The sequence below is a fragment of the Cygnus olor genome, chromosome 3 (assembly GCF_009769625.2).
Source record: "Cygnus olor isolate bCygOlo1 chromosome 3, bCygOlo1.pri.v2, whole genome shotgun sequence".
Lineage (NCBI taxonomy): Eukaryota > Metazoa > Chordata > Aves > Anseriformes > Anatidae > Cygnus > Cygnus olor.
Genome location: NC_049171.1, coordinates 28,200,656 through 28,224,933, shown reverse-complemented (window position 1 = coordinate 28,224,933; position 24,278 = coordinate 28,200,656). Strand labels below are relative to the sequence as shown.

Sequence of the window (24,278 nt, the reverse complement as noted above, 5' to 3'; positions counted from 1 at the left end):
AGACAGCTGATGCTACAATAATGCAGTACTCCCAAGTATCTTTCAGAAGAAGACATTTCCTCTCATATTTTTCAGCTATTTCCATTAGTGATCCTTCTTTCAGAAGTAACGAATCATCGTGGATGTCATTTTCACCCTTTTATATCCGACATAAGACCCATATCAAACTCCAGTTTCAGCCTCTATCTCCAGATGGTATCCTGTTTTACACTGCACAGCATTTGGGTACTCAATCAGGTAAGGATATTCCCAGTTTGCTAATATTATACATCCAGGTGCTTTTGTGAGAAAGAAAAGCAGCATATTCAAGTGATGCAGGTGTTCAGTCTCTGTAACTCATTGACCATGGTGACTGGGTTTTGAGCTGTGTGTATAATCATGTTCCTGAGAACAAACGTGTAATAAAATTTTGGATGAGTCCAAAGCCAACAAGGATTTAATGAAGTGATTCAACAAACCATTTTCCCTTGAAAAGTAATTGTAGCCAGATCTTCAACAAGTATTTACTGATACTGCGCCCATAGATCCAGTGCAGCTACACCAGCATTTACAGTCTAGGGTTTGGCTCAGTATTTTAAAATGTGCCAAAATAAAGCAATATAAAAACTGATCAACCTGAAGTTAAGCAAAAGTGAACTGTGAGGGAGAACTGAAGTTCATCAGAAACTTAATTGTTTCTTCTGTAATGCTGAAAAGTTTGCTGGTGCAGCATGGCACATTCTACATTTGCCAGATATGCAGAATGAAAAACAAATTAAATAATTTCTGCTATTTACAAAATTATTGTAAATTTTACTGAGTAACCATTCCTAAAACTTCATGGCAAAAAAACATAATTTGCCAAACAGTGCAAATACATTTTAAAATTTATTTTTAAGGTGTAATTTTTTTAATATACTTTATTAATGTATTTAATTTTTATATTGCATTTGTATGGTGGCTTGCATGTTTTTAAGCAGAAGAATGATGTATCACTTGTAATGTGATTTTAGAGCAAATTTTCCACTTGTATTAAGTAATATGCTATGCAAAACTGGGTCTTTGTATGACAAAAAACCACATAACTGCTCATCATGTATTTTTATATTTGTTCAAGGTCTAGAGCTTAGAGACATTTCTATAAAGATACTCAGACATGCATGCATATAAATGCACATACACCCAGTCTACCATCTTCTTATTCTCTACACAGCTGCTTTAACAGGCTACTATTAGGTGAGATTGATAATATATCATACAGTGCTGGCTTGTCTTGTTCTAATTACAACCACATACAGAGAAGCAGCTTCAAAGAAAAATAGATGGCACAATACAAATACATTTATTTGCAAAGAACTCTGTCTTCTACAATGAATCTTTTATAACTATCACTCACAAGCCAAACTCTGAGATTCTCACTGAATAGTTCTCTCCTGTGTAAACTAAAGCATTATATGGGCCATGAAAAATAGAAGAGAAAAAAAAAGGATCCCTCTCAAGAGAACCCTGGAATAGTCAGAGGTCATGGAAGCAACTAGCATATAAAGAAATTAAATATCTCTTTGGCAGCATCAAGGAGAGTGCTCAGCCTGTTTAACTTGGGCTAGGAGTGGTTTACCATGAGCATGCCCTCATTCTATTGCCATTCAGGAATGTTTAGTTTGCACAGAAAGGAGTATTTTCTTAAAATCACTCTTTAGAAACATACCAAATTAATTTCAAAACAAAAACAAAAAAAATCAAAAAAAAGTCTTCTGTAGAATAATGTAATTTCTTTACACATTTCCTACTCCCCTTTTCACTGTCCTGAAGTTTGAAAGATTTAGGAAAAGCTAATAGTGTGGCCCTTAATATTTGCCTTTATCTAATCCTGTCAAATCCAGACAGAATTAGACTGATGAAAGACTCAGAAGTATTCTTAGCAGCCAGCAGATGTGAAAGAGCTTTCTGTTGGGGATTAGTTTACAAAGCACTTTATATAAATCCTTTTCTTCTGTGCAGTTATGTAAGATTTAATAAATTGATTGTCCAAACCACATGATTTTTTTTTCTAAACTTATTTTTAATAGAAAATAATTAGGACATTAGGACATTTCTCCTTCCCTTCCCTTCCCTTCCCTTCCCTTCCCTTCCCTTCCCTTCCCTTCCCTTCCCTTCCCTTCCCTTCCCTTCCCTTCCCTTCCCTTCCCTTCCCTTCCCTTCCCTTCCCTTCCCTTCCCTTCCCTTCCCTTCCCTTCCCTTCCCTTCCCTTCCCTTCCCTTCCCTTTTCTCTTCGCGCAGGCAATGCTGCTTTTGTAAAAGAAATGAGCTCTGACTGTGCAGCTAATTTAGGAATGATACTGAGTTGTAGCATGTCACAGTGACACGATTATACATTGGCTTGTTACCCAATGTAAATAGTACACTGGGACTTTCCCTGCAAAGGACTGCAAGGGCATTCTTTTGTAAGAAAAAAGAAAAAAAAAGGGGTTTCGTAAGTGAAAAATAACCATAAGACTTTCCTTAAAACATTTCCTTCTTCTTTTGTTCTCTCCAAAGAACATTACACACATTTCTAGAGAGAGTGGATAGTCTCTACTCGAAACTTGATATGCTGGTCCCAGTCTCTGCTCCTCTAACAAACTGGTTACTTCAGTAGACACATTTAAGTACTTGGCAAATTAGCATAAATGGAAGATATCTTACCAATCATTTTCTGTTAGCGGAAGTTCCTATAATTCTGTCAATCATAGGCTTTCTTGCTTTGCCAGCTCTTTCTGAAGTTTCATCTTGACTTTCAGTAATAATACTAATATTATTGAATAATTAATTATTAATCCGTGCTGTTCCTATGAAAATCATTCCAAAGTTTAGCAAAATTTTAAGTGGCTAGTGGTTAATAATAAACTGGATAAAAGAGCGAAGGGAAGGGAAGGGAAGGGAAGGGAAGGGAAGGGAAGGGAAGGGAAGGGAAGGGAAGGGAAGGGAAGGGAAGGGAAGGGAAGGGAAGGGAAGGGAAGGGAAGGGAAGGGAAGGGAAGGGAAGGGAAGGGAAGGGAAGGGAAGGGAAGGGAAGGGAAGGGAAGGGAAGGGAAGGGAAGGGAAGGGAAGGGAAGGGAAGGGAAGGGAAGGGAAGGGAAGGGAAGGATGTGTACATTTTTTAATTTGTAAACTTGCAGATAGAAAGACAAAAAGTTTTCTTCCCCTGCTTTGATTACTTGTTTTATTCTAGCAAGGTAAATATTTGGGAGATGCATATAGTTGTATGTACTGCTGCTGAGTGAGATCTCTGCAAATAATACAGCATTTTTGTGGAGTTCAGCAAAGTGTTGGTAGAAGGTCAGCCCATTTCACATTTTCTTCAGCGCAATCTATCGTATTCCTCCCAACAAGTGTGAGATCCCCACTAAATATCCTTTAATTCAGCTGGATGCCCATCAAATGCTTGAGCAACGTATAATTTAGTCCATTTACATAGAGACCACTCTACGTATTTGAAGTCCTTAAAACTCTGGGTAAAAAGCAGTGAGGAGCATTATTTTTTCATTGAGTCATAGCATTACTGAAGCTTTACATTTGTTCATAAAGGTGGAATATGTTGTAGGCTGCCTACACAGTTCTTAAATTCAGGCCAGGGTGATGGAAAGGTTTGATCCCTGATGAGATGAGAAAGAACAGTTATGCTGGGTGACTAAGAAGGTAGTCAGGTTAATAAACAGAATAGGATGACTCATACTAAATTTAATACTCAACGTTTGCAAAGCCAGTGCTCTGTCTCCTTTTAAAAGGATTATGTTACCTACCTGGTCTGAAAAACCTCCACACTTTAACTCCTGATAACGCATTTCAGTTTAAAAACCTGAACTAAGAGAGAGCAAGTATGGGTGTATGATGGCTACTTGCTTTTCTAAGACATTTTTATGGTGAAAACCAAGTCATTCTATTGGACTAAAATCCTTTGAAAATATTCAAAATTGCTGGAATATACATGCAGAGAAAAGCTTTGTTTTCCTAATCAGAAACAAATTGACCAGTCTACCCACTTTTAGAAGAGAATCACAGTGGTTAAGTCTTCTCTCTTGGTATCAATTTTTCATTTTCCAACAGGGGCATCAATTCTGCTTTTTTTTGCTAGTTTTAGGATCATTTGTATGGACTAAATTAGCAGCGTAGGAAGCTGAGCTGTTCACTTATCTATGTGGTGGAACAGTCATCCCCATTGTCCTGAAATCTGTTGTATATGAAGACCTGTTGCTACCCGTTTGCCACTGGCAAGCAAACCAAACATGAGGCAACAAAACTGAGATTGCTCAATAAAGGTGACTCATCCTAGCTGCTGAAACATGTCTGAGTGATAGTGGTTCATAAATGAAGCTGAAAAGTTTCTTCACCAAGAACAGCATTTTTGAAACATGAGGCTGAATAGTTTGACCCAAAAAGAGATAATAGCCAACCCCTTCTAGATGCATCAGCATCACTACATCCAGGCGGTTGTTCTGGACCCTAGCTGTGCCCTTCTGCTCCGAGATGGTGCTCCAAGCATAAGGTGGAATCTACCTATTATTATGGTGATTTTTACATGATTTGAGAGATTAACAGGCTTGGCTTGATACCCATTCTTAGTTTTGTATTATCCATGAGATGTGGCTCTGTACATGCAGTGTAATAATTTTGTAATAACCCACAAAAGTGTATATGGAATAGCTCCTATAAGGCAATGCTTATACCTTACAGGCACTGTGTTGTGGTCATCACCAGGTAAAAGATCAAGTTACAACAGGTGCAATAAGCTGCTGTAACCTGTCAGCTGAGTGCCTAGCAGGGTGCATGCACTCAGACCATGGCCAAGACAAGTTCAAGGTTAACAAGCCCCTAAAGCCAAGAGGAAGACAACAAAAGATACAGGTTGATATACTGAACATGAACAATGTAAATGTAGATATTTAACTTCCTTAAATTCTGGATAAATCACTAATGACCCTTCCTCTTTAGGGATAGGAAATAGCCACTGCAGAAACTACTATGCATGAAACAGGACGAAACTTCTGTACCATTCATTGACAGCAGTGCCAATGATCAGTAAAGGTTCCTGAAATAGGAAGTGGGAGGAGAGGGGGAAGAAAGAGTGCTACCTCATACCACAACCACAGAAACTGACATTCTGGCCTCGATTTAGAGGAAGCAAAGGTGAGGTGAAAGCAACACAAAGCATAGATTGAGGCCAGCAAACATACACTCAGAGATGCTGTCGCAGGGCTGAAGGAAGTAAGACCATACATCTTCTGCAACCACTGCCTAGAGCTCTTGGGACATGTACCCTGCAGATACATCAAAGCCTCTGTCCCCAGCAGAATATCATAGCACTGAGGCTTCTGTTTAGTCACAAAGGAAGAGATAAAGGACAAGTATCATATGTCTTAGGAGTCTTTGTAAAGAAACCTAGATCTTCAGTACGACAGGAATTTATTGGTGAGTTTCTGACAAACAAGGAGCCCTTAGAGAGATTTGCATCTCTGTTTTGCTGTGGACATAATGACTGCATGAAAGGGGCAAATGTCACTGACTAGAAGACTGCATCTGCTGCTTCCAAAATTAATTAAAAGGATGTTTTGGTGGCCCTTTTGACCTTAAAAACCAATGGGAAATCGTCCTAACCATCAATGGAATAACAGCTTCTCATCTAAGAGCTCAGACTTAAATCTGTGAGACAGCAGATTGCCTTATTCACATATACATAGAGCACAAGCATAGACTTTGAGTCACTGTGGGGAAGACATTGTGAAAGAGAAGAGTTAAAAATACTACCCATGATCCCGTATCCATGGTCTGTCAGCCCAAGATCCTCCGACGGCATGTTCAGTCTTCCTAGGAAATGCATCATCATTAGGCAGATTTGGTAGTGAATGCAGTAACTGTAAAGATCTTTGGCCAATACAGCTGTGCAAATTTAATGGTATTATCACATTTTACACACTGTAATGCTTCTGCATGAATAGGATGTATCAAAATAGAGTGAAGCATTCCTATCATGCATTTCTAACTATACCGTCTTGATACATTACCATGTAGGTGAGTTTCCTGTGGTGACATAAAAACCTGGTGACCTGACACTGCTTAAGCTTGATTCCAACTCAAGAGGGATATAGAGACACACCTGCATGTCTAGATAGAGGCTGAACATGAAAGGGCATTGCCACCATTTGGGAGAATTTAAAACCTGGCTGTGTGACTGTAACCTACTTACAGATTTACATACTCAGAGTAGTAGAAAGCTGAAAATTTTTGTGATGCCTTCAGAATCAGTTGTAAGAAGTCATCCAAGCAGATATTGCTATGGATAATCCAGATCTCACAGCAGTAGTTGGATGAACCTATAGGAGACTTCTCACTAATTCTGTGTTTTAGCAGCTGACTGCTCAGTACATAGAGCTGGCTTGCCTTCTGGGAACTCAAACATCTGTCATGGGAGCAGTTGAGAAGCACATATTTGTGATGAAACCTAGAAAATGAGGGTAATGAAGAAAAATCAATACCTATTTTGGGGTGCTGCCTTATAGTATGGGATAGAGAGACAATCCACTCTGAGGCGGAGCAACTTTGTCTGTCGTTCATTTGGTGAAAACCATGAACTTGGGTTTACAAGTAAAGGTGTTGCTTTAAGCCCATAATAGTTCTTTGCTTAAGGTAACACTTGCTACAAAATCCCCTTCTATTTAGGCCATAAAAAACCTTCTCATTTTGCTGTTCTGAACAGGGAAGATGACAAGGAAAGGTATATCAGAACAGAAATGAAGGCTGAAACTGTCAAAAATTTTCTTCAACACCCTGGGACTTGACGTGTAGCTTCAAGCTGCAGCTGAGCTCCAGTAGCCTATTTCCAGAGAGGCTGATGTAACATTATTGAGACAGATTGCCTTACAGGTCTTTGCACACCCTCCAATGGGTTATACAAAGGCTTGAGTGCTCAGCAAAATAATGAATGTGAGTGCCTACCTCAGGAGTCTCTGCTTTTTTGTGACAATACTGATGGGGATAAATAGTCCATGTTAGATGAGATGCTAATCTGAAAAGCCAGAAGCAAAGTTATGTGCCCAGTGTTGTATTTTATATAAAGGAGAGACCAGCCCCAAGGGTCTAGTCCTGGAAAAACTGAGGATGTCTTCACCTTCCTTCTTAACAAAAGCAATTTTCTTCAGAAGAATCTTCTTCTTCAGTTAGTGTTTTATTTAATGGGTTTGAATAGTACTAAAACTAAAATAGTAGCAACTACTTTGCTTTGTGGTCTTCCATAATGAGACTGCTGAGAGGGGAAATTCAGTGCTAAGGATGCTTTCTGTTTGTTTAAAAAGGTGTTGCAAGTCTTACAATGGCATAAACCTACACAGACCTCAGCTGCGTAACTCATCCCTCAGATACAGGGCAGATAAAGGTCCCTTGTTGAAAATGTCAGTGGTTAAAGTGAAGAGTGACAAAGAGAAGTCCATAACTGGCCTTTAAGAAGAAGCTTCATGGACACTGAGCACAAAACACCTCATAATCTAGTCCCAAATATTTTCAGCCAGTTGTCCCTGAGTAGTACTTATGGCATGGTAAACCTCGTGGAGGAATACTGAGCTGAACTCTGGCATCAGTGTTCACATCATAAAGTTTATATTAACACTCTGCTCTTCTCACTAAAGGCTAAAAAGGCAAGTCATCAACTGTAAAATGAGAGAATATGACCTGAGGAAAGTGCCCTGAGAGCCTCGGAGAGTTGAAATTAGAAAGTTTAACTTTGTTTGTTGTTCACAACTAGCAGAAGGACTACAGAACTACATACAACTTCTGTTTGAGGAGAGGTCTCAAACCTGTGCTAAACATAATCCAGAACACTCGGCTATAAGCTCCCCTCACACTCTAGAGGGAAGGTGCTTATGCAGTGAGTAATCTAGAGCCATAACGCTAACTGCAGTACGTTAGCAATAGACAGCACTAGGTCTGAGTCAGAAACAAGGCTGCTGAAACTGTGTTCACTTTTTGCTAGGCCTCACTGAACCACTGTTCTCTAATGACATCTCAGACAGACCGTTGTCACATGTGCAAAGCTACTAAGAAACTTCCCTGTAGGCTGGGAAGTCTTGGAGAAGTTCCAGCTTCTCCAGCTCTTGATTACATGACAAATGAGCAAATAGCTCATTTAAGCAGCATCTGGTCAGATGCTTTCCTTCTTCCTAGGCAGCAAAGAATGAGTACTGATCTCCCTATGCAAGTCTGCATATCTGGGTAAGAGACAGGACTGAGGGATGCCAAAGGGGTAGTTCAGAAACGTCTTCTGATGCCCTTTTCTTACCCTGGGATTGAGGCCCTGATAAAAGAAATAGAGAAACAAGTTACGTACAAAGAGCACTAAATGCAGGTGAGTACAACAGATTGTTGCAGCTGGAGGTAGAAAACTAGAAGGAAGTGCTCTGCTTGGTGGGATTGGAGCCAAAACAACAAAAAGCCCTCTCCTCGATCTCCTTGTGAGTGCCCGGTGCAGGCAAGGTGAGGCACGAAGCACGTGCTCGACAGCCACCACTAGAACTGAAACATCTCTGAATGTGAGCCTAAGCAATTGCTCAAAAGAGAGGTACAATTTGAGTAACTTCCAAAATCTTCCAGTAAATTAAGCCATTCATTTTTAACTTCACTAAAAGCAATGTAATTCAGGGATTCCTTTTTTTTCAAAAAAGTTAAACCTACAAGAAAACAAATTTTTTTCAGTGTACTAACAGGTCCACCCTTATGAAAGTTGATTTTTTAAGTAAACTGTACTTTCCCAATTTAAAAATATTTCTCCATTAGCAAAACACTACGTTAAAAATTAGGTTTTACTGATAGCTAGGAGAGAAAGTATACATTCAGATTTAATAAATTATCAATTTAGTAAGCTTACCTTAAAAATATACCGTATACCTATTACTTCCAAAAGTAAGGTTAAACTGAAAAGTTAATTGTGAAGGCAAACATCAAAAAGTTAAAAAAAGTGAACTTTGTTTGCACAAGCTCTTTTGCTGTCCTCCCTGTCGTCTTTTCCGTGTCAGACTCTCTCTACCCTCCATACCTTCCTTCCAGCTCCTGCTTCCTAACCTTTCCTAGCTTTTCCTGATTTGTAAGTATAGTTCAAAGAGGTTTTGTCTCTCCTTTCATATTGCTTGTAAGGCCAGAAACACCGATAGTACAAGAAAAGATACCTCCATCTAATTCTTCGTCATGGAGGCCTCTGGAAGAACAGTGAAATAAATAAATAAAAAGGCTTATCTGCTCCTACAGCTGTCAGATCATTAAACCCAACACGGCCCAGTTGCAAAAAGAAGCTGGAGGGAAAGCAGAGTATGTTTGGTGCAGACAACCGTCAGTGTCATTAAACTGACAAATCCATCAAACCTCTATTCAGCATACGGAAATTCAGCTTATCGTAGCATTTATATCTTAGCCAAAACTTTATTCTTTTTTATGGGAACACCAACTCACACTCCCTGGATGCCAAAGTGATGCTGTTTCCTCCTACCCCCCAGTTATCTAGCCTCCGCACCAAAGCAGAGCTTTTCAGAAAGCTGGGCATGTTTCTTTGAAGCTGAGAAAACATGGGTTTCATTTCCAATAAGAGAAAAAAAAAGTGGAGAACCACGAGAAGCTCATGAGGGAACACAGCCCTTCATTCAATTTACGTACAATGATAGTACAAGACCACTGAAAATAAATTACTGAATTGGGGAAGCGCAGGCTTATTGGGATTATGAATATGCTATTTTTCAACACGCTGCCTCTAAAAAGTAAAACTACTTTACACTGTTTTCCACAGGTGACTTCCTATGTATATCATTAGTAAATGGATTTATACAGCTACGCTATAATCTAGGAGACAAGACAATTATCCTACAGGCTCTTCAGAAGATCCAAGCAGATGGAAAAACATGGCATTTGCTCAAAGCAGGAAGAGTTGGTACCGAAGGCTACCTGGAACTGGATGGTACCAACATCACTCAGAAAGGCAGTGCTGGAATGAAGGCGCTAGACGTAAACACGGATTTTTACGTTGGAGGGATGTCCTCTCTAAGTCTTGTCAACTCAATGGCAGTAGAAGATGAACCCACAGGTTTCAGTGGTTGTATAAGAGAAATTATTATAAATGACAGAGAACTGAAGCTTACAGCAACAGACCCCAACGGTGGAGCCAACATTGGTGACTGTGATGGAACAGCTTGCGGGTATTCAGTGTGCAAAAATAATGGAATGTGCCAGGTTGAAAGCTCAGGCTTTTCTTGTTCTTGCCCCCAAGGGTGGATAGGGAACACCTGTGAAGAATCTGTTCACTGTTCAGAGAACAGGTGTGGGTCTCGAGCTCTCTGTATTCCTCAGCCTACTTTGTTCTCGTATACCTGTGCGTGTGCGCTAGGCTGGTCAGGTGAGCACTGCGACAGTAAAATCAATTTTTTTACAGCAAAGTTTGTTGGTAACTCCTACATCAAATACGTAGACCCTCTTTATAGAAAACGAGACCTCCAGTATACCCGCATTTCTTTAAATTTTACTACCAATCAAACCGAAGCCTTAATGGTATGGATGGGAAAAGCTGAAGATGAAGACAATGATTTCCTTGCCATTGGTCTCGCCAATGGAACATTAAAAGTCGTCATTAATCTTGGTGAAAGAATCTCTGTTCCTCTAATTCACAGCAAAGACTCCACCTGTTGTGATGAAAGATGGCATTTTGTTACTGTAATTCAAAACCAAACTTGTATTAAGGTGTATCTTGATGAGGAACTAATTATTTTTGAAGATATTGATCCAGACAGAAAATACACTGCTTTAAATTATGGTGGCATTTGTTATTTTGGTGGGTTTGAAATTGGCAGAAACATCCATACAGTCACTACAGGGCTTTTTCAGAAGGAATTCAGTGGTAAAATTAAAGATATTGCACTCTTCCAGGATTCCAAAAAGGTTCAGCTAATGAAAGCAGAAGGTTATAATGTCCATAATGGAGATCATAGAAATTAATTGAAAAACTATTTAAGATCCTTTAAAAGTGATACATTTCATTTTTGTCCTGCCTCTTGTATTAGGTGACAGTGTAATATTCAGGAACAAATATAAGAAAGCAATGAGTAAAATTGTCCCCAATTCCTTTCCTTTTTTAATGTTGAGTATTAATAGCATATATAAAACGTCAGAATTTTTACTGTACTCATAAGTACTTTTACATACATTTTGGTATTTACTTTAAAGTATTGAAGAAGTCTGTCTTTTTCTTTATTGTGCTAGAAATAATTTTGTAAACAGATAGTAATTAGCTTGCAAAAATGCAGTATTGTTTGTAGATAAGGACAACCTACCTGTTTCTCCAAAACTAAATTTTATTAGAATGCATAGCTTCTCTTTTGTAGTTTGTAATTTTAAGACCAATAGAAAAAAAACAGTATTCGTAGGTGGAAAAAAAAGTGTACTTGAGGTAAAAAGTGCATGTTAAAAAAAAATAACATGCACTTTCATAAAAATCATAACATCTGTAGTTACTTGATAAGTCCACAAAGACTGTATTTCAGGTAATGACATTGTTCTTCCTACCTTCTAAGTCTCTATCTATTACATATACTTTTATGTAAAACAGTAGAACTTAATAGACTGCTAAAATATGATGTTTAAAATCATTCTTCCTTAAGGGTAGAAAAGGTATTTTACTTAATTACTGAGCATAAAGCTCATACATATCCACTGAGGCATAAAAATATGCCTACTGTATTTCTCCACCAGAGGTCTCCCTGATTTGACTATATGAAAACTTCTTAACTATTTACAGCTGGAATGTGGGACAGTGGCAGTCTGCCTACAAATAACTCCAGTTCCTAACAGATTTAATAAAGTCAAACAACTGCTTTGCTTTAGCTATACCTTCTGGCTTTTATCCCTTTAAATGAGAAGTTGAGATTTTACTAGACAAATTTTTAGCCACTATAAATTGAATTTCCGTGACTATTTTTCATGAATTTTTAACATCAAAAGTAAAAATAGAACACTTCAATATATAAATACAAAAGAAATCAGGTTGTATTTTAATCTGCTTAGACACATGATTTGTGATGGCATTTATTTTCCTCATTTGACTGCTGACTTACTGTATAAATAAAATATATAAAAATAGTAGTGATGGCTTCCTATCTTCTTCCCTTTTAACTTTACTATTGCTCCAAAGCACATTATCAACTCTCACCTCCTTACACGGGAATTTTCCCAACAGAAGTCTTCAGTGGGTACTGATCAGGGACAAGCAACTATTACTGATTATTTTTTCTTCCTATAAAGTAGGTCAGAAACATAGACAGTAGGCACAGCAAAAGCAGGTGACACACGTTACTTTGCACATAACCATCAAGAGTACATGGCAATGAGTGCCTTGCCAGCAGTAAGAGATGACTCAAAGATTAACCGAGGGGCAGGGTGATGGAACTGCCGCAAGATGTTCTAATAAGGCTTTGCAAACAACTTTGTGAGGTTCTTTCCATCCTCTTAAGCTGCTCTGAACCCTCAAGCGATCAGGCTGATGCAGCAGAGCTTCCTCCCCTCTTTCCTACAAGTAACAGCAGCTCGCAAAGCCTATTTGGCATTTAGCTGGCTCCAGATTCTTCTCCTCTTCCAGTTTCTCTTAGAAGGGCCTTTTATGGCCATGTGATGCTGGGGAAGGGAGCGTCTTTAGGGTTTATCCTGTTCTCTCTGGGGTTCCTGGTGTACTGCCAGTTCCCCACGAGTGCACGCTGCTTTTTGTGGTCTGAGCAGTGATTCAGCATAAAACAAGTAACAATTAATCAGAGCATTCCCAGCTAACACCAGTGTCGGAGGGAAAGTGACTGAAGGCAATGGAGAAGACAACAGTCCTTCACCCCTGCAGCAGTGGGAGCCATTCCTGTTACCTTAACTCAGGTTCTAGGATCAAATTCTGTCAGCTGTCTCTGCCTGTTCATTTAAAATCTTAATAAAACCCTACCTCCAGAGCTGTTTCACTTTGGCACTCTTCAGGCTCTGCATACAAGAGGTAGGTAGTAAAGCATTCGGCAAACTTGGGAAATGTTTACTTACTCTTTCCAAACAAAATGCTTCTGGTAATTCTGATAGAAAGCACTCCCATTCTCTTCAGTGCAGGCAGCTGCGATTTTCACCGCTAACAGTTTATTTTTAGAGCACCTTTGGACAAGCCAAAAGAAAATCTTCACGAGCAGAGCTACTGATTTAAAATGGATTTCAAACACACACCAAGGTTGTGGTGCAGTTTTCTATCTAAAGAACACTGGGGTAAATGTTTAAGCAACACAACACATGCATATTACTACCTGATATAATCAGTGGCACTACTGCTATAAAGATCACGGAATTGATTTGGAAAAGGCTAATTTAATGTCATTTTATCACACTACAAAACTCAAAAAGATAAATATTGCTTCTGGTTACTAACAGAGGATTTTTCCCTTAAGAATCTTCTCAGTTATGAGGCTAAGAAACATCACTGAATAAAAGGCTACTGCCCCCTTCATTTGGTGCAAGATTTTTTTTATTTTAGTTGATTTGACTGTGAATCTATCTGCAGGGTACCCAAATGAAATTTTACTTTAAAATACATCCATAATTAAAATGAACAGTTATTAGTGTGTTGTTAGACTGGAAAGACCTTCTCAAAAAAGAAGAGGCTTTTCTACAGCAAAGTGCAAAATGCGATGTCCATACATAAGGTAATGTACTCAAAATAAAAAACAGAACACTGAGAAACAGAACAATAAACCTAATTTTTGGTTTACATAATGGAATGTTTTTCTCGTTTCTAACAGACTCGACAAAATGACTGGGGTATTTAAGGAAGGGTAAGAGCAGGAGATTTTAGTTTCTATATTCAGGTTTTCTTCCCTTTTTTTTTCTTTTTTTCCTGCCTTTTAGTTTTTGAAATGGACGGCAGTCAATTTATTAAAAGTCCCAATGGTATAAACTTCCCTCCGCCTTTCTCCCCTCTCTTTACCCCCCCAGAACTCGGAATGACTTAGCCATAAAACCAGCGTGGCATAGTACAACTTAGCCTGCTATATTCATTTAGCCTACAGTTTCACACCTATGAAATCAAACACACACAGTATGTGAGAAAGTTTTATCATTTTAGAATCAAAATATCCCTTAAAATATTTACATTTTACAGTAAAAAGGATAGCAAAACACAAAGTAATGTACAAGCTTAGGTATTCAAGTTTTTGAAGCATGGAAAATGGTGGGAGAAATGAATCAACTACCGCAAATCATATTTTCAAGAACTTAGATTAAAAATGCTTTCTTATTAAAACAAGTGCAGTTTAAAGCAATAACATTCGAGCAGCTCAGCCTTCCAATTTCTGGTCACAAACTGCTTTAGATGCTTAGGAAATACTTGAAAAACTGATGAAATACATTTGAATTATTTTATTGTACTACTGAATAATTTAAAAAACTCTTCACATCGCCGAGCATATTATGTTTTGTTGTAGTATGTGTGGATTCTGAGGCTTTGCTACAATCCTTAAAAAGAGTGCAATTTAAAAAGAAGGTTATCGTATGAAATTCATCTTTAAAATTATCAGAGCATCTTAAAACAGAAGAGAGCACAAATTACCAAAGGCAGCGACTATATTGCAGACTTGACTAAAGCCAACTTTATCAGCTAAGAAAATTTCTAAGCCTTTATTGCATATTAATAAAAGAAATCTTTAAAATTTTGAATATACAGCAATGTAAAATTTTTAAAAATATTAAACTCCTACTTCTAGCGATAGTTGGTATAATGAAAAAAAGGATGAGTATTGGTACATTGAGTGGTACCAAAACACAGACTTGTTTCTGCAAAAACACCAACACTGAATAAAAAAGATGGCACAATCCTAGCAGGCTTTTTTTTTTTTATACAAAGTTTTACGACATTAATCTAACAGTTTATTTAAATAGGATTTTAAAAGACTGCCTGCATCTTTTTACCTTTTGCTTTTAGTTCTGTCACTGTGGTCCCTATGTCTATCTCTGTTCTTTTCACTTTCTCGTTCTCTATGCTTCTCTTTACTTTTCTCCCTCTCCTTATCTTTTTCTTGATCCTGCTCTTCCGTCTTAGGCTTTTCCGTCTTTTTTTCTGGATTTCTAGTGGGGCATTTTCCATCAGCACCCCTATCACTGTGGGGAAGTCGCAATTTTTCTTTGTCTCTATGTCCTTCCTCTCTACTCTTCCTCTCTCTCTCTTTTTCCTGGTTTCTGTCTCTGCGTCTATTTCTTTCAGAATCTTGCTCCCAGTATTTTTCATTGTTCCACTCTTTTTCTTGTCTTTCTTTCTTTTGGTGCTGAGAGTCACTATAAAATCTTTGTCTGTGTTGATCGTTTTTTCCTCTACCGAACCCTCTCTCCAATTGCTGTTCTTGTCTGCCCCAAGGATCGCTATGACGTCTTTCTGGTCTCCTACTGTCTTTATTCTGAAAAAAATTTTCTGGCCCCAAAAATCTGGATTGTTTGTGAGCCACTGGTAGCCCTTGTGCAATGGGTCCAGCATAGTGTGGTGGCTGACCTGATAAATGAGCTACAGGTGGCCATGGCATCATCGGATTTTGAGGAAAGCCAAAGCCTGGAGGAGGAAGAAGTGGAGGTGGTAAATGAGGAGGAAATCCAAACATAGGGTTGTTTTGTGGAGGGAAGTTATGAGGTGCAGGAGCCTGAAACTGAAATCCAGGTGGATTAGACTTAGGATGCTGAAAATTCTGTTGCGGAGGTCTAACAGATGAGAAGCTGCCAGGGCTTGGGACTTTGGAAATAAACTCAGAACGAGAAGAATTTTCAGTTTCAAAATGAGATGAAGTTGCTGCTGGTCCTCTTCTAAATGAGTTCACTGTTTCAATGTTTTGCATCAGTGCATCTTCCTGTGACTGTTTGGTATCTTCTGCTTGCGATGCACATGCGTTATCTGCTTTTGTTGCAGTTGAACTGCACTGCATCTCATTAGTTTGTGCATCGCTTTGGTACAGGTTTAATCCCATTTCTCCAGAAGATTGTTTATTCTCTGGTTCCATTTGTTCGTTTCCTGAAACATTCTGTCGGTCTTCACTTTTGCTAACATCCCCTTCCTTGTTTTCTGAAGCACTAGTCTGCTGACTTCGTCCTGCTGCCTGTCGGGGGTCTCTCTTAAGGTTAATAAATTGTGGCGATTTAGAGGTATTAGCAGTGGTACCTTCAGCAGAGCTTGCATTACCATTGTTCTCGTTTTTTTTTCCTGCATTTGATGAAGAAGAAAAGCTGGAATTTGTTGTCCTTCTAGTTTCCTGTGCAGTATTATCCTTGTCAGGCAATTGCCTCTTTGAATCATTTTCTTTACTTTCTTCAGTTTCTTTATTCTGTGACTGAGCAGATAAATTTGCTAAAAATGCTTCTGTGGAGACATCAGGAGGTTTTCCCTTTAGACTAAGTCCTATCAAAGTTCCAGCACTCCTTGCAGAACTTGAGGTCCCTACAACTGCTGCATCCCCAGGTGCAGTAGCATTAATGGATTCTTGTGTATCATCCGAACTAGCCTTTGTCTCACTAACTTCAGTAGTTACTTCAGCAACATCCATGTTTTCTTCTTTTGAAGTTGTTTGTTCATTTAATAAAGGTATGTCTTCACTGGGACTCGTCTCCGGCTTACTTTGTTCATATGCCTGCCCTGTTGTACCCAACAGGCTTTGAAGAATATCATCCACTGGCAATGGTTTATTTGCTAGCTCCAGCGTGGAAGGCTGATTCTCCCACCCAACCAAGACTCCGGGAAGAAATCGGAGAGGCTTTGGTGGTTCATGTTTTGTACTTTCCACCAACGGTTCAATAACTGCTGAAGGATCATCTGTATTAGATTGCTGAGGTTTATTTCTCTGCTTGTGTAACACTGCTGTGAAGGAATTAAAAAAATCATTTTCCTCTTCTTCTTCTAGTGCCAACTCATTATGAGAGACCTCAGGTTTGTTTGGCTTGCTTTTCTTCTCTGGTGGCAAGCTACTCAAGGTACTTTCAGAAGCTTCATCCACAAAACTACTAGTAACACTTGCAACAGCAGTAATCTGTCTCTTCATTTTCTGCCGAATTATCAATCCCAGTAACAAATTTGGTCGATGCAATTCAATCCCTGCACAAAATTGTAACAGCAAATTATCATCTACTTATATTTTGGTTAAGGCAATCATTCTTAGCAAAAATAACCCACATACTTATATATTATGGAAATTATACACTTTATGACATTTGAGATTTCCATCATTAAGCAGAACAAACAATACTTATAATCAGAACTATTTCCAACATGAAATTTATGCCTTCAACCATCGCAAATTAAAATTGCTTTAAGTACTTTATCACCCAGTATAACTTCCAAATACAGAACACAAGACTGTTATAAAGGACATCTAGTCATGTAAGAAAAAAAGTTAAACATCTAAGTGAGTTACAGTGAGAGCAAAGCACAAGAGTAAAAAAAATAATAATAATAATATACCACTTGCAACTACGAAGTCTCGTAATCAATTTGTGTTGGATGCATTTCCTGAAAGGTTTGACCAAGACTGACTTTCCAAAATGCTTCTCTCATTCCAGAAGGGCACCATGTTTCAAGGTCTACTATTCTCTCTTTCCTATGCATTTTGTTCTGTCTAATTTAGGTTGTTGCAAAGAAAATGATGACTTGTAGCTTATCCCCTCTTAAGTTTCAACCCTGCCTATCTAAAATGAAATCATCTGCAATTTTTTTAATAACCAAAATAAATTGACACTAAAGAACTCAAGAACTCAGGTTTAAGCTATAAATGACAACCATTTCAGGAGGTTTTTATTTCTTGCCCACTTGTTTTCAGGCTTTCCGTGTCTGAGGTTTTTTTTCCTTCCCTTTTTAAAAAGTTTGGAACACTCAAGTGAAAGGAAAAAAAAAGGAGCGAGTGTATTTCAAGTAATGAAAAATACTATTTTTAATTTACAGTATCAACCTGGAGCTCAGTAGGATTACTGTCAAAGGTTACCTGTGTCACTGAATTTTCTGAGATAGTAACCACAAAGAAACCTGTGTTAGAGGAAGTATGCAATAAAACATGAAACAAAATTATTCAGTTATTTTTTTCAGCAACAGTATATTAAATTATCAGAATAGTCTTAAAATTGGAAATTAATGTCTTTTCAAGGAAGTGAATATAACACTGAAAAAATCTTGACATGTTTCAACAGAATAACTTATTTTTCAAAAAGTCATTAACTGTCTTTTAAAATTAATTTTTCTCTTCTGTAATAAGCTTATATAAGAAGGGCTACAATAATAAACTTCCAAATTCCATGCTGTACTTACCGGGCCCATCAAAAGGCACAAGATGATGTGGGACTTTATCTGAGGAACCTAATGGGATGAGATACAAATCTTTCACTTGCTTCATGTTATTGGCAGCTACACCGTAACGTTTTCTGCTGCTGAAATATGCAAACAACAAAGCATAGGATATCTGATCCTCTTCAGTTACAGGGGTAAAGCGAACTACACAGATTTCCTGTTTACAAAAAGAGAAAAGAAAGATATTTATATAAGAAATGAAATTTCAATTGTTTTAATGACTATTCTTCATTTAAAGGCATATTTCAAAGAAGAAAAGAAAGCGTCTCCCCAGAAATGCAGAGAAGAACAGAGGAGACAGAAGGAGTAGAGACAAGGTCAAAAGTAATTAAAGCAAATGGAAAAAGCAAACAAAAAGCATTTAGAATTTAAATAAATAAATTACTCTATGACAAGCTAAATTTTATCAGCCTGCAAAATAACAAGCTTAAGTGGAAGATGGCATGCTTCCCTAAATTATTCCCCTCCCTAATGCTTAACATTACTAGAAAGATTTGCCTTGTATTGTCTTTCATGCCTGAGATATTAATTAATACTAAAGCAAGACCTGCATCCGAATCCCAGAATTACGCCTAAAACCCAGCTCAGCAGTTGATGCTGGGGCTGATGCTGTTTAATGACTTAATGACCAGGAAGATGGAACAGGAGACTCTTTGCAAAACCAAGATGACACCTGATTAGGGACAGTGGCTGATGTGCCAAAGGGCAGGCTGCTCTTCATATGGACCTCAGCAGGCTGCCAGAACCTCATGAACATCAGCCAAGACAAATGCGAAATCTTGCACCTTCAGATGGAGTATCCCCAGGAACCAAGACAGGCTAGGAAGCAGCATGGCATAAAAGGATGTGTGGGTCCTGGTGGGCAAATTGAATATGAACCAGCAACACACCCATGCTGCACAGAAAGCCAGCTGCGTACTGGGTGTCAGAACCACAGCAGCCAGCAGGTCAAGGGAAACAATCATTCCTTTCTATTCAGCACTTGTGAGATAGCAGCCAGAGTACTGTGTCTAGTTTAGGGTTCTCCAGCACAAGGACAGCCTGCACGCAGTGGTAAAAGTCCATCTTGGGCCACTGGGATGGTTTTACATACTGTAGCAGTACAGAAACTAGAAAGTAACACTTGAGACATATGAAGTTGTGTATGTCGCAAAGGAATATAAATGTTCTCGAACAACAACTGACAGATTGAGGTTAGACAGAAAGAAAACAAATGCCATCAGCTGCCACCCATCCCATTTAATGTAACCATGAGTTATCCTTAAACTGTTACGTATTCTACAAATGTCCCAGGAGGAAAAGATATCCAGGGTAAACAGGATGCAGGTTAAGAAGTAAGTCTTCAATACGTAAGGTTTCTTACCTTGGTCCCTGAAGCTTTGATTTTTTCTACATACTCCCAGACAGTGTGAGGAGATATTCTGCCACCTACTTGAATACTATCAGGTAAATCCTATGAAAAAGGACAACAGAAATCTAAATCCAACATATTTGTTTCATATATTCAAAACATAATTTTTATAGTTCTAAAATTGTAATTTTAAAAGTCAGTAGAAGTTTTAACAGTAGAAAAAAGTAATTTACATTTAGATTTTGTATATTTGTATTAAGATTTTCAGTGCAAGATCAATGATTAGTAATAAATTAGTTATCAGTCAATGCCGTTCATATCCACCTTCTTCCAAAATCATTTATTTCAGTAACACTAACTGTAAACACAACTGTGCTCTGTAAACACAAGTTATCTTTAAAATTAAACTGTTATGGAAGCCCTATGCCTATCAAAGAATATAACAAGCTTTCAAAATCTTAATCATGAGAAAAAAATGCAACCTACTCATGGATGTATATAGACAAAAATTTTTCTCAGATACTACTGAGTTCACTATTCACCAGTGACATAAACAGACTTCCAGAATAATTCCAGAACAACTTAGGAAAAACAGTCATTTTGAAGTAAAGCAGAAGAGCTATGCAAAGTACATGGGCTAAAGGGTATGCCCTACGCTACACTGAAGATTTACAGCCAAGTAAAGATAAGCACATTAATAAAAGACTTAACACCTTTTAATTAGAAAGCTGATGTTTCCTGTGTCATTGGTGAGAAGTAATACTTAGCCTTATACAAGATCTTTGATCTTTATTTTATGCTGCAAAGACAACTGTTATAAGCAGTTGCATCCATTTCCTGCCTCTCAGATACTGAATAGAATACTACATATAAATATATATATTATTTTATTTTTAAAGGACAATTTAGTCTTACAATGGAAATTAGGAATACAACTGCCACCAGACTGTCAAAAGTAAAATTCCTGTTATGTGGGTTTCTACTGTAGAAAATGAGACTTCACATAATGTTAAAAGAAACCACCAATAGTATCCATTTTTGCAGAGAAGTGTCTGACTTGTTTATTGCTTTGAATTAAAAACTGATCATTCACTTTCCCACCTCTAATTCAGAAAACAGATGCCACTGAGATGATTATTTCAGTAGCAAATTTTGTCCTGCCTTTCCCTGTTAGTTTGTAATATAGAAGATGCTCTGTAATAAACTAGAAACAATTCAACATTTATGAAGCCAGCTCTGGAAATACTGCTATTCATCCTCAAGAAATATGAGAGCAAAACATCTTAAACATTTCAGGGATTCAGAGAATTTGAATCCTGATGAACCATGGGTCCATGTAGGAAGAAATACTTTACTTATAAATACATATAAACCCTACCCTGGCCTATTTCCTCCCACAAGTACTTTACTCAGTGTAGCGATCATGCTTCACTGCCTTTCATCATTATACTATTATTAGTCTATGGTAAACAAGTCACTAAAGTTAATAAATGAATTGTTCATTCTTTGCAAGAAATGTAAATACCTCTGTTAAATACTCAAACGAGCCAGAAACTGGATAAGCCTTAATAACAAACTTTGCCACAGAAGGCATGTTGATGAAACCCTTCCAGATGAAATTTAGGCGTGCCAGAAACAGACTTTCACACTCTACAGTACCAGGTGTTTCTGATCTGAAAAAACAAGACAGACAACACTTCATTTAGAATATGACATGCCAGGTCATGTAAATAATCACCTTTCTTTGTAAAACAGGTTACCTATCATTAAGAATTTTATTTTTCAGTTAAGCATATTTGAGGGTCCATGAAAAGAGATAGGCAGACAATCCTATTTCTCTCCTTCTAGAGGAGTAGATGTGTTATATGAAGGACCATCAGATAAGCAGCACGTTAGTTCACTACTCTATCATTTGAGCATGCAGAAGTTAAGATCTTAGCCTGCCACGGGGGGGAGGGAGATGACATACTAACTGCTGGCCTATCTTCACCTTGCTTTCCAACTCCTACTTTTGGTTGCAACACTGTCTGCCCACCACCTATCTGCTTTCCCCTTGCTTGTCACTGGCCCACAGGCTAGCTGCTCTCACTCACGCATCACACCCACAAGCTCTGCAAGCACCTCTTCCCAATTCCAATATCATCACCTGCACAAGGCAATGTTTCCTCACACACACTTTAAAAAAAAAAAGAAAAGAAAAAGCAGTTGCAAGAAATAAACTAAAAGACTTGAATAATTTCACAAGAGAGTGTTTTTCATCCTGGGGGTTTCCTCACCAAAAAGATTACAGCTAATTTTTTAGATTACAGATATATTTAATTTTTTCCAAACTTGTATTTATTAAAATACTCTAGGCATTCCACTAGCAGTGTTAAGCTAGCCACTCACTAGTAACAAATGCTGTGCTGCAACAGTAACACAATAACCGGTGTTTCTTTCTGTCTACACTAGAAATTACTTGTTTTTAGAATAGTTTGCTAAAGATTCAAAGTCCACTGTCCTTGGTGAAGGATCACACTGCTCTGATAAAGGCTGAATTTCAGCATGGACTCTAGTCAATTCTAAATAACTGAGAGTCAATGATTTTCTAGAAACACCTCTTGGAAACCAGAAAATACAGCCTCATAAATTGCAATTTGCCTTTAGCAGGTAGCAGAGAGGAAAGAGAGAGAGAGAGTGGAAGAAAATGAAGGGAGCTGACAGCAAACACAGCAAAACTCATACTGACAGACTGGCTAAATTACAAGCCAAGGAAAGAAGGGGAGGGCAAGGACTAAAGAGAAAAAAATCTCCAACAGAAGGGGTCTACAAAACTCGTGTGTTCAAGAACAGCTACTGCATTTTCATCTTACAGAGAGTAAGACAACAGGCTTAGAAATTATTGCTGCTGCTTTTCGTCATTTGCTCTGTGGTTTTCTTCTAAATGTGAAAGAGCTATCAGCATCCCAAAATACACAGTCTGACATGGCTGGAAATATTAAAAGATAAACTATTCTTCTTTCATACGAAAATCCTTCCTACATTAACTCAACATTATAATGACTATTCTCTAAGTATCACTCGTACCAGACCTGACTGTAGCCTGGTGCATACCATAATGAAAATGCATACTAAGCACAATATAAATAGTATTTCCTTACCTTACCACAAACGGAAAAAAAAAACACACATAGGAAACAGTGTAACAGGAAACAGTATATACTTTTTTTTTTTTAGAAATGTAACATTGCTAACAACATAAGCAGCCACAACGCAAAAGCATTCTGTAACACAGCAAAGCATAAAATAAAAATAATCAGTAACTGCAAAGGGGCAAATGAAGAGTTGTTGCTTGGCTTCCAGACAGGGTACAGGAAGCATTTGTAAACAGTAACAAAATCTGCAAGGTAACAACAAAAGATGTAGGGCAGGCAGGAGAGAGAGATGTGATGATGACAGAACAAAAACAATCCAGCACAACAAGCAAGGAAGATGCCTAGAAAAACCAAGACTGTAAAAAAACAAACAACAACAAAAAAACACCACACACACAGTGTTGGGAACAAATGAGATTTCTCCATCTTTCCCCTTTCTTTTTGGAGAGAGTATAGACAGCACAGAACACCACTGATGAGAAAATAGGTGAGAAGGATGGCATAACTTCAGTTCCAGCTTCTCACACTGAGAAGATCTCTGGTCTTAATAACCCTAACAAAGACCATGGACATCAGTGCTAACTGTAAGGCAACAGATCCACAGTACTGAATACTCACAGTTCATTTGGGCAAGATTTTTAAGTGCTAGTTATTTTTCAGAGATTTGTAACTAGGCTGGTTTATCATTTTCAATGCTCTGTCCAGAGCAACCTCAAAGTCCCTAACATTATATATGCACAAACACACACACACACTTTTGATTGCAGCACTGTAAATAATATGTCCCTTAATAGCACAATACAGTATGAAATCTATACTCTGACCTTTTTAATAGAAACCTACATATCTTTTTAGGTATCTTTGTACCAGAAAATATAAGGTAGTTTATTCTCCCCAGAAGGAAATATGAGAATTAGAAGTCTGTAATCACAATATATGTAGCATTATTTACATAAATGAATAGCATTATATACTCTAGCAAATAGCCCAAATCCTAAGAAGAGGTGTACTACTTCTGCTATACAAACAGGCTATGAAACGCCATCAAAAAAATTAATGTTAGTCGTAATATGTTAACAATACAAATAATGTTTCATTAAAAATACTGTTTTTTCAGTTTATATTACTTTGGGAGAGGTGAGAATGATTTGGATAAGTCTTGCTTATCATCTTCCAATAATTCGGAAGCTAAAATACATGATGTTGAAGAAAGTGCATCTGCAATGCTCTCTGCTTCATTGTCTGATTGTTTCCGTGCAACTCCAACAGACACTTTCACTTTTTTTGCAGAAATATCATCAGTAGGTGGTGCCATTCGACCTGCAGAGAATGAAGTAGAATTTTGTTTGTTTTATTAAATAAATAAAGTGGACTTCCTCTGAAGACAAGGAAGACGAACCAAAAATACAGTATTGCCATTGCAGTGTGATATG

At 37.9% G+C, this 24,278-nt stretch overlaps 2 protein-coding genes across 9 annotated transcripts in view; one reads left to right on the top strand and one right to left on the bottom strand.

Moving 5' to 3' along the window:
* The window catches only part of EYS (eyes shut homolog), an 856,207-nt gene extending 842,822 nt beyond the window's left edge, over positions 1–13,385 (top strand). Inside the window, exons 46-47 of the mRNA XM_040553008.1 lie at positions 76–237; positions 9,781–13,385. Of these exons, the coding sequence (XP_040408942.1) occupies positions 76–237; positions 9,781–10,979 (1,361 nt within the window). The 3' untranslated portion in view covers positions 10,980–13,385. The remainder of the gene's footprint in view (positions 1–75; positions 238–9,780) is intronic.
* Positions 13,386–13,503: 118 nt separating this feature from the next.
* Positions 13,504–24,278, bottom strand: part of PHF3 (PHD finger protein 3) — a 50,743-nt gene continuing 39,968 nt past the window's right edge. For all 8 annotated transcript variants that reach the window (XM_040552999.1, XM_040552998.1, XM_040553001.1 and 5 more), the window contains 5 exons: positions 23,973–24,165; positions 21,237–21,384; positions 19,724–19,813; positions 18,322–18,517; positions 13,504–17,118 (listed from right to left, as the gene is read on the bottom strand). In XM_040552999.1, the coding sequence (XP_040408933.1) occupies positions 14,957–17,118; positions 18,322–18,517; positions 19,724–19,813; positions 21,237–21,384; positions 23,973–24,165 (2,789 nt within the window). In that variant the 3' untranslated portion in view covers positions 13,504–14,956. The remainder of the gene's footprint in view (positions 17,119–18,321; positions 18,518–19,723; positions 19,814–21,236; positions 21,385–23,972; positions 24,166–24,278) is intronic.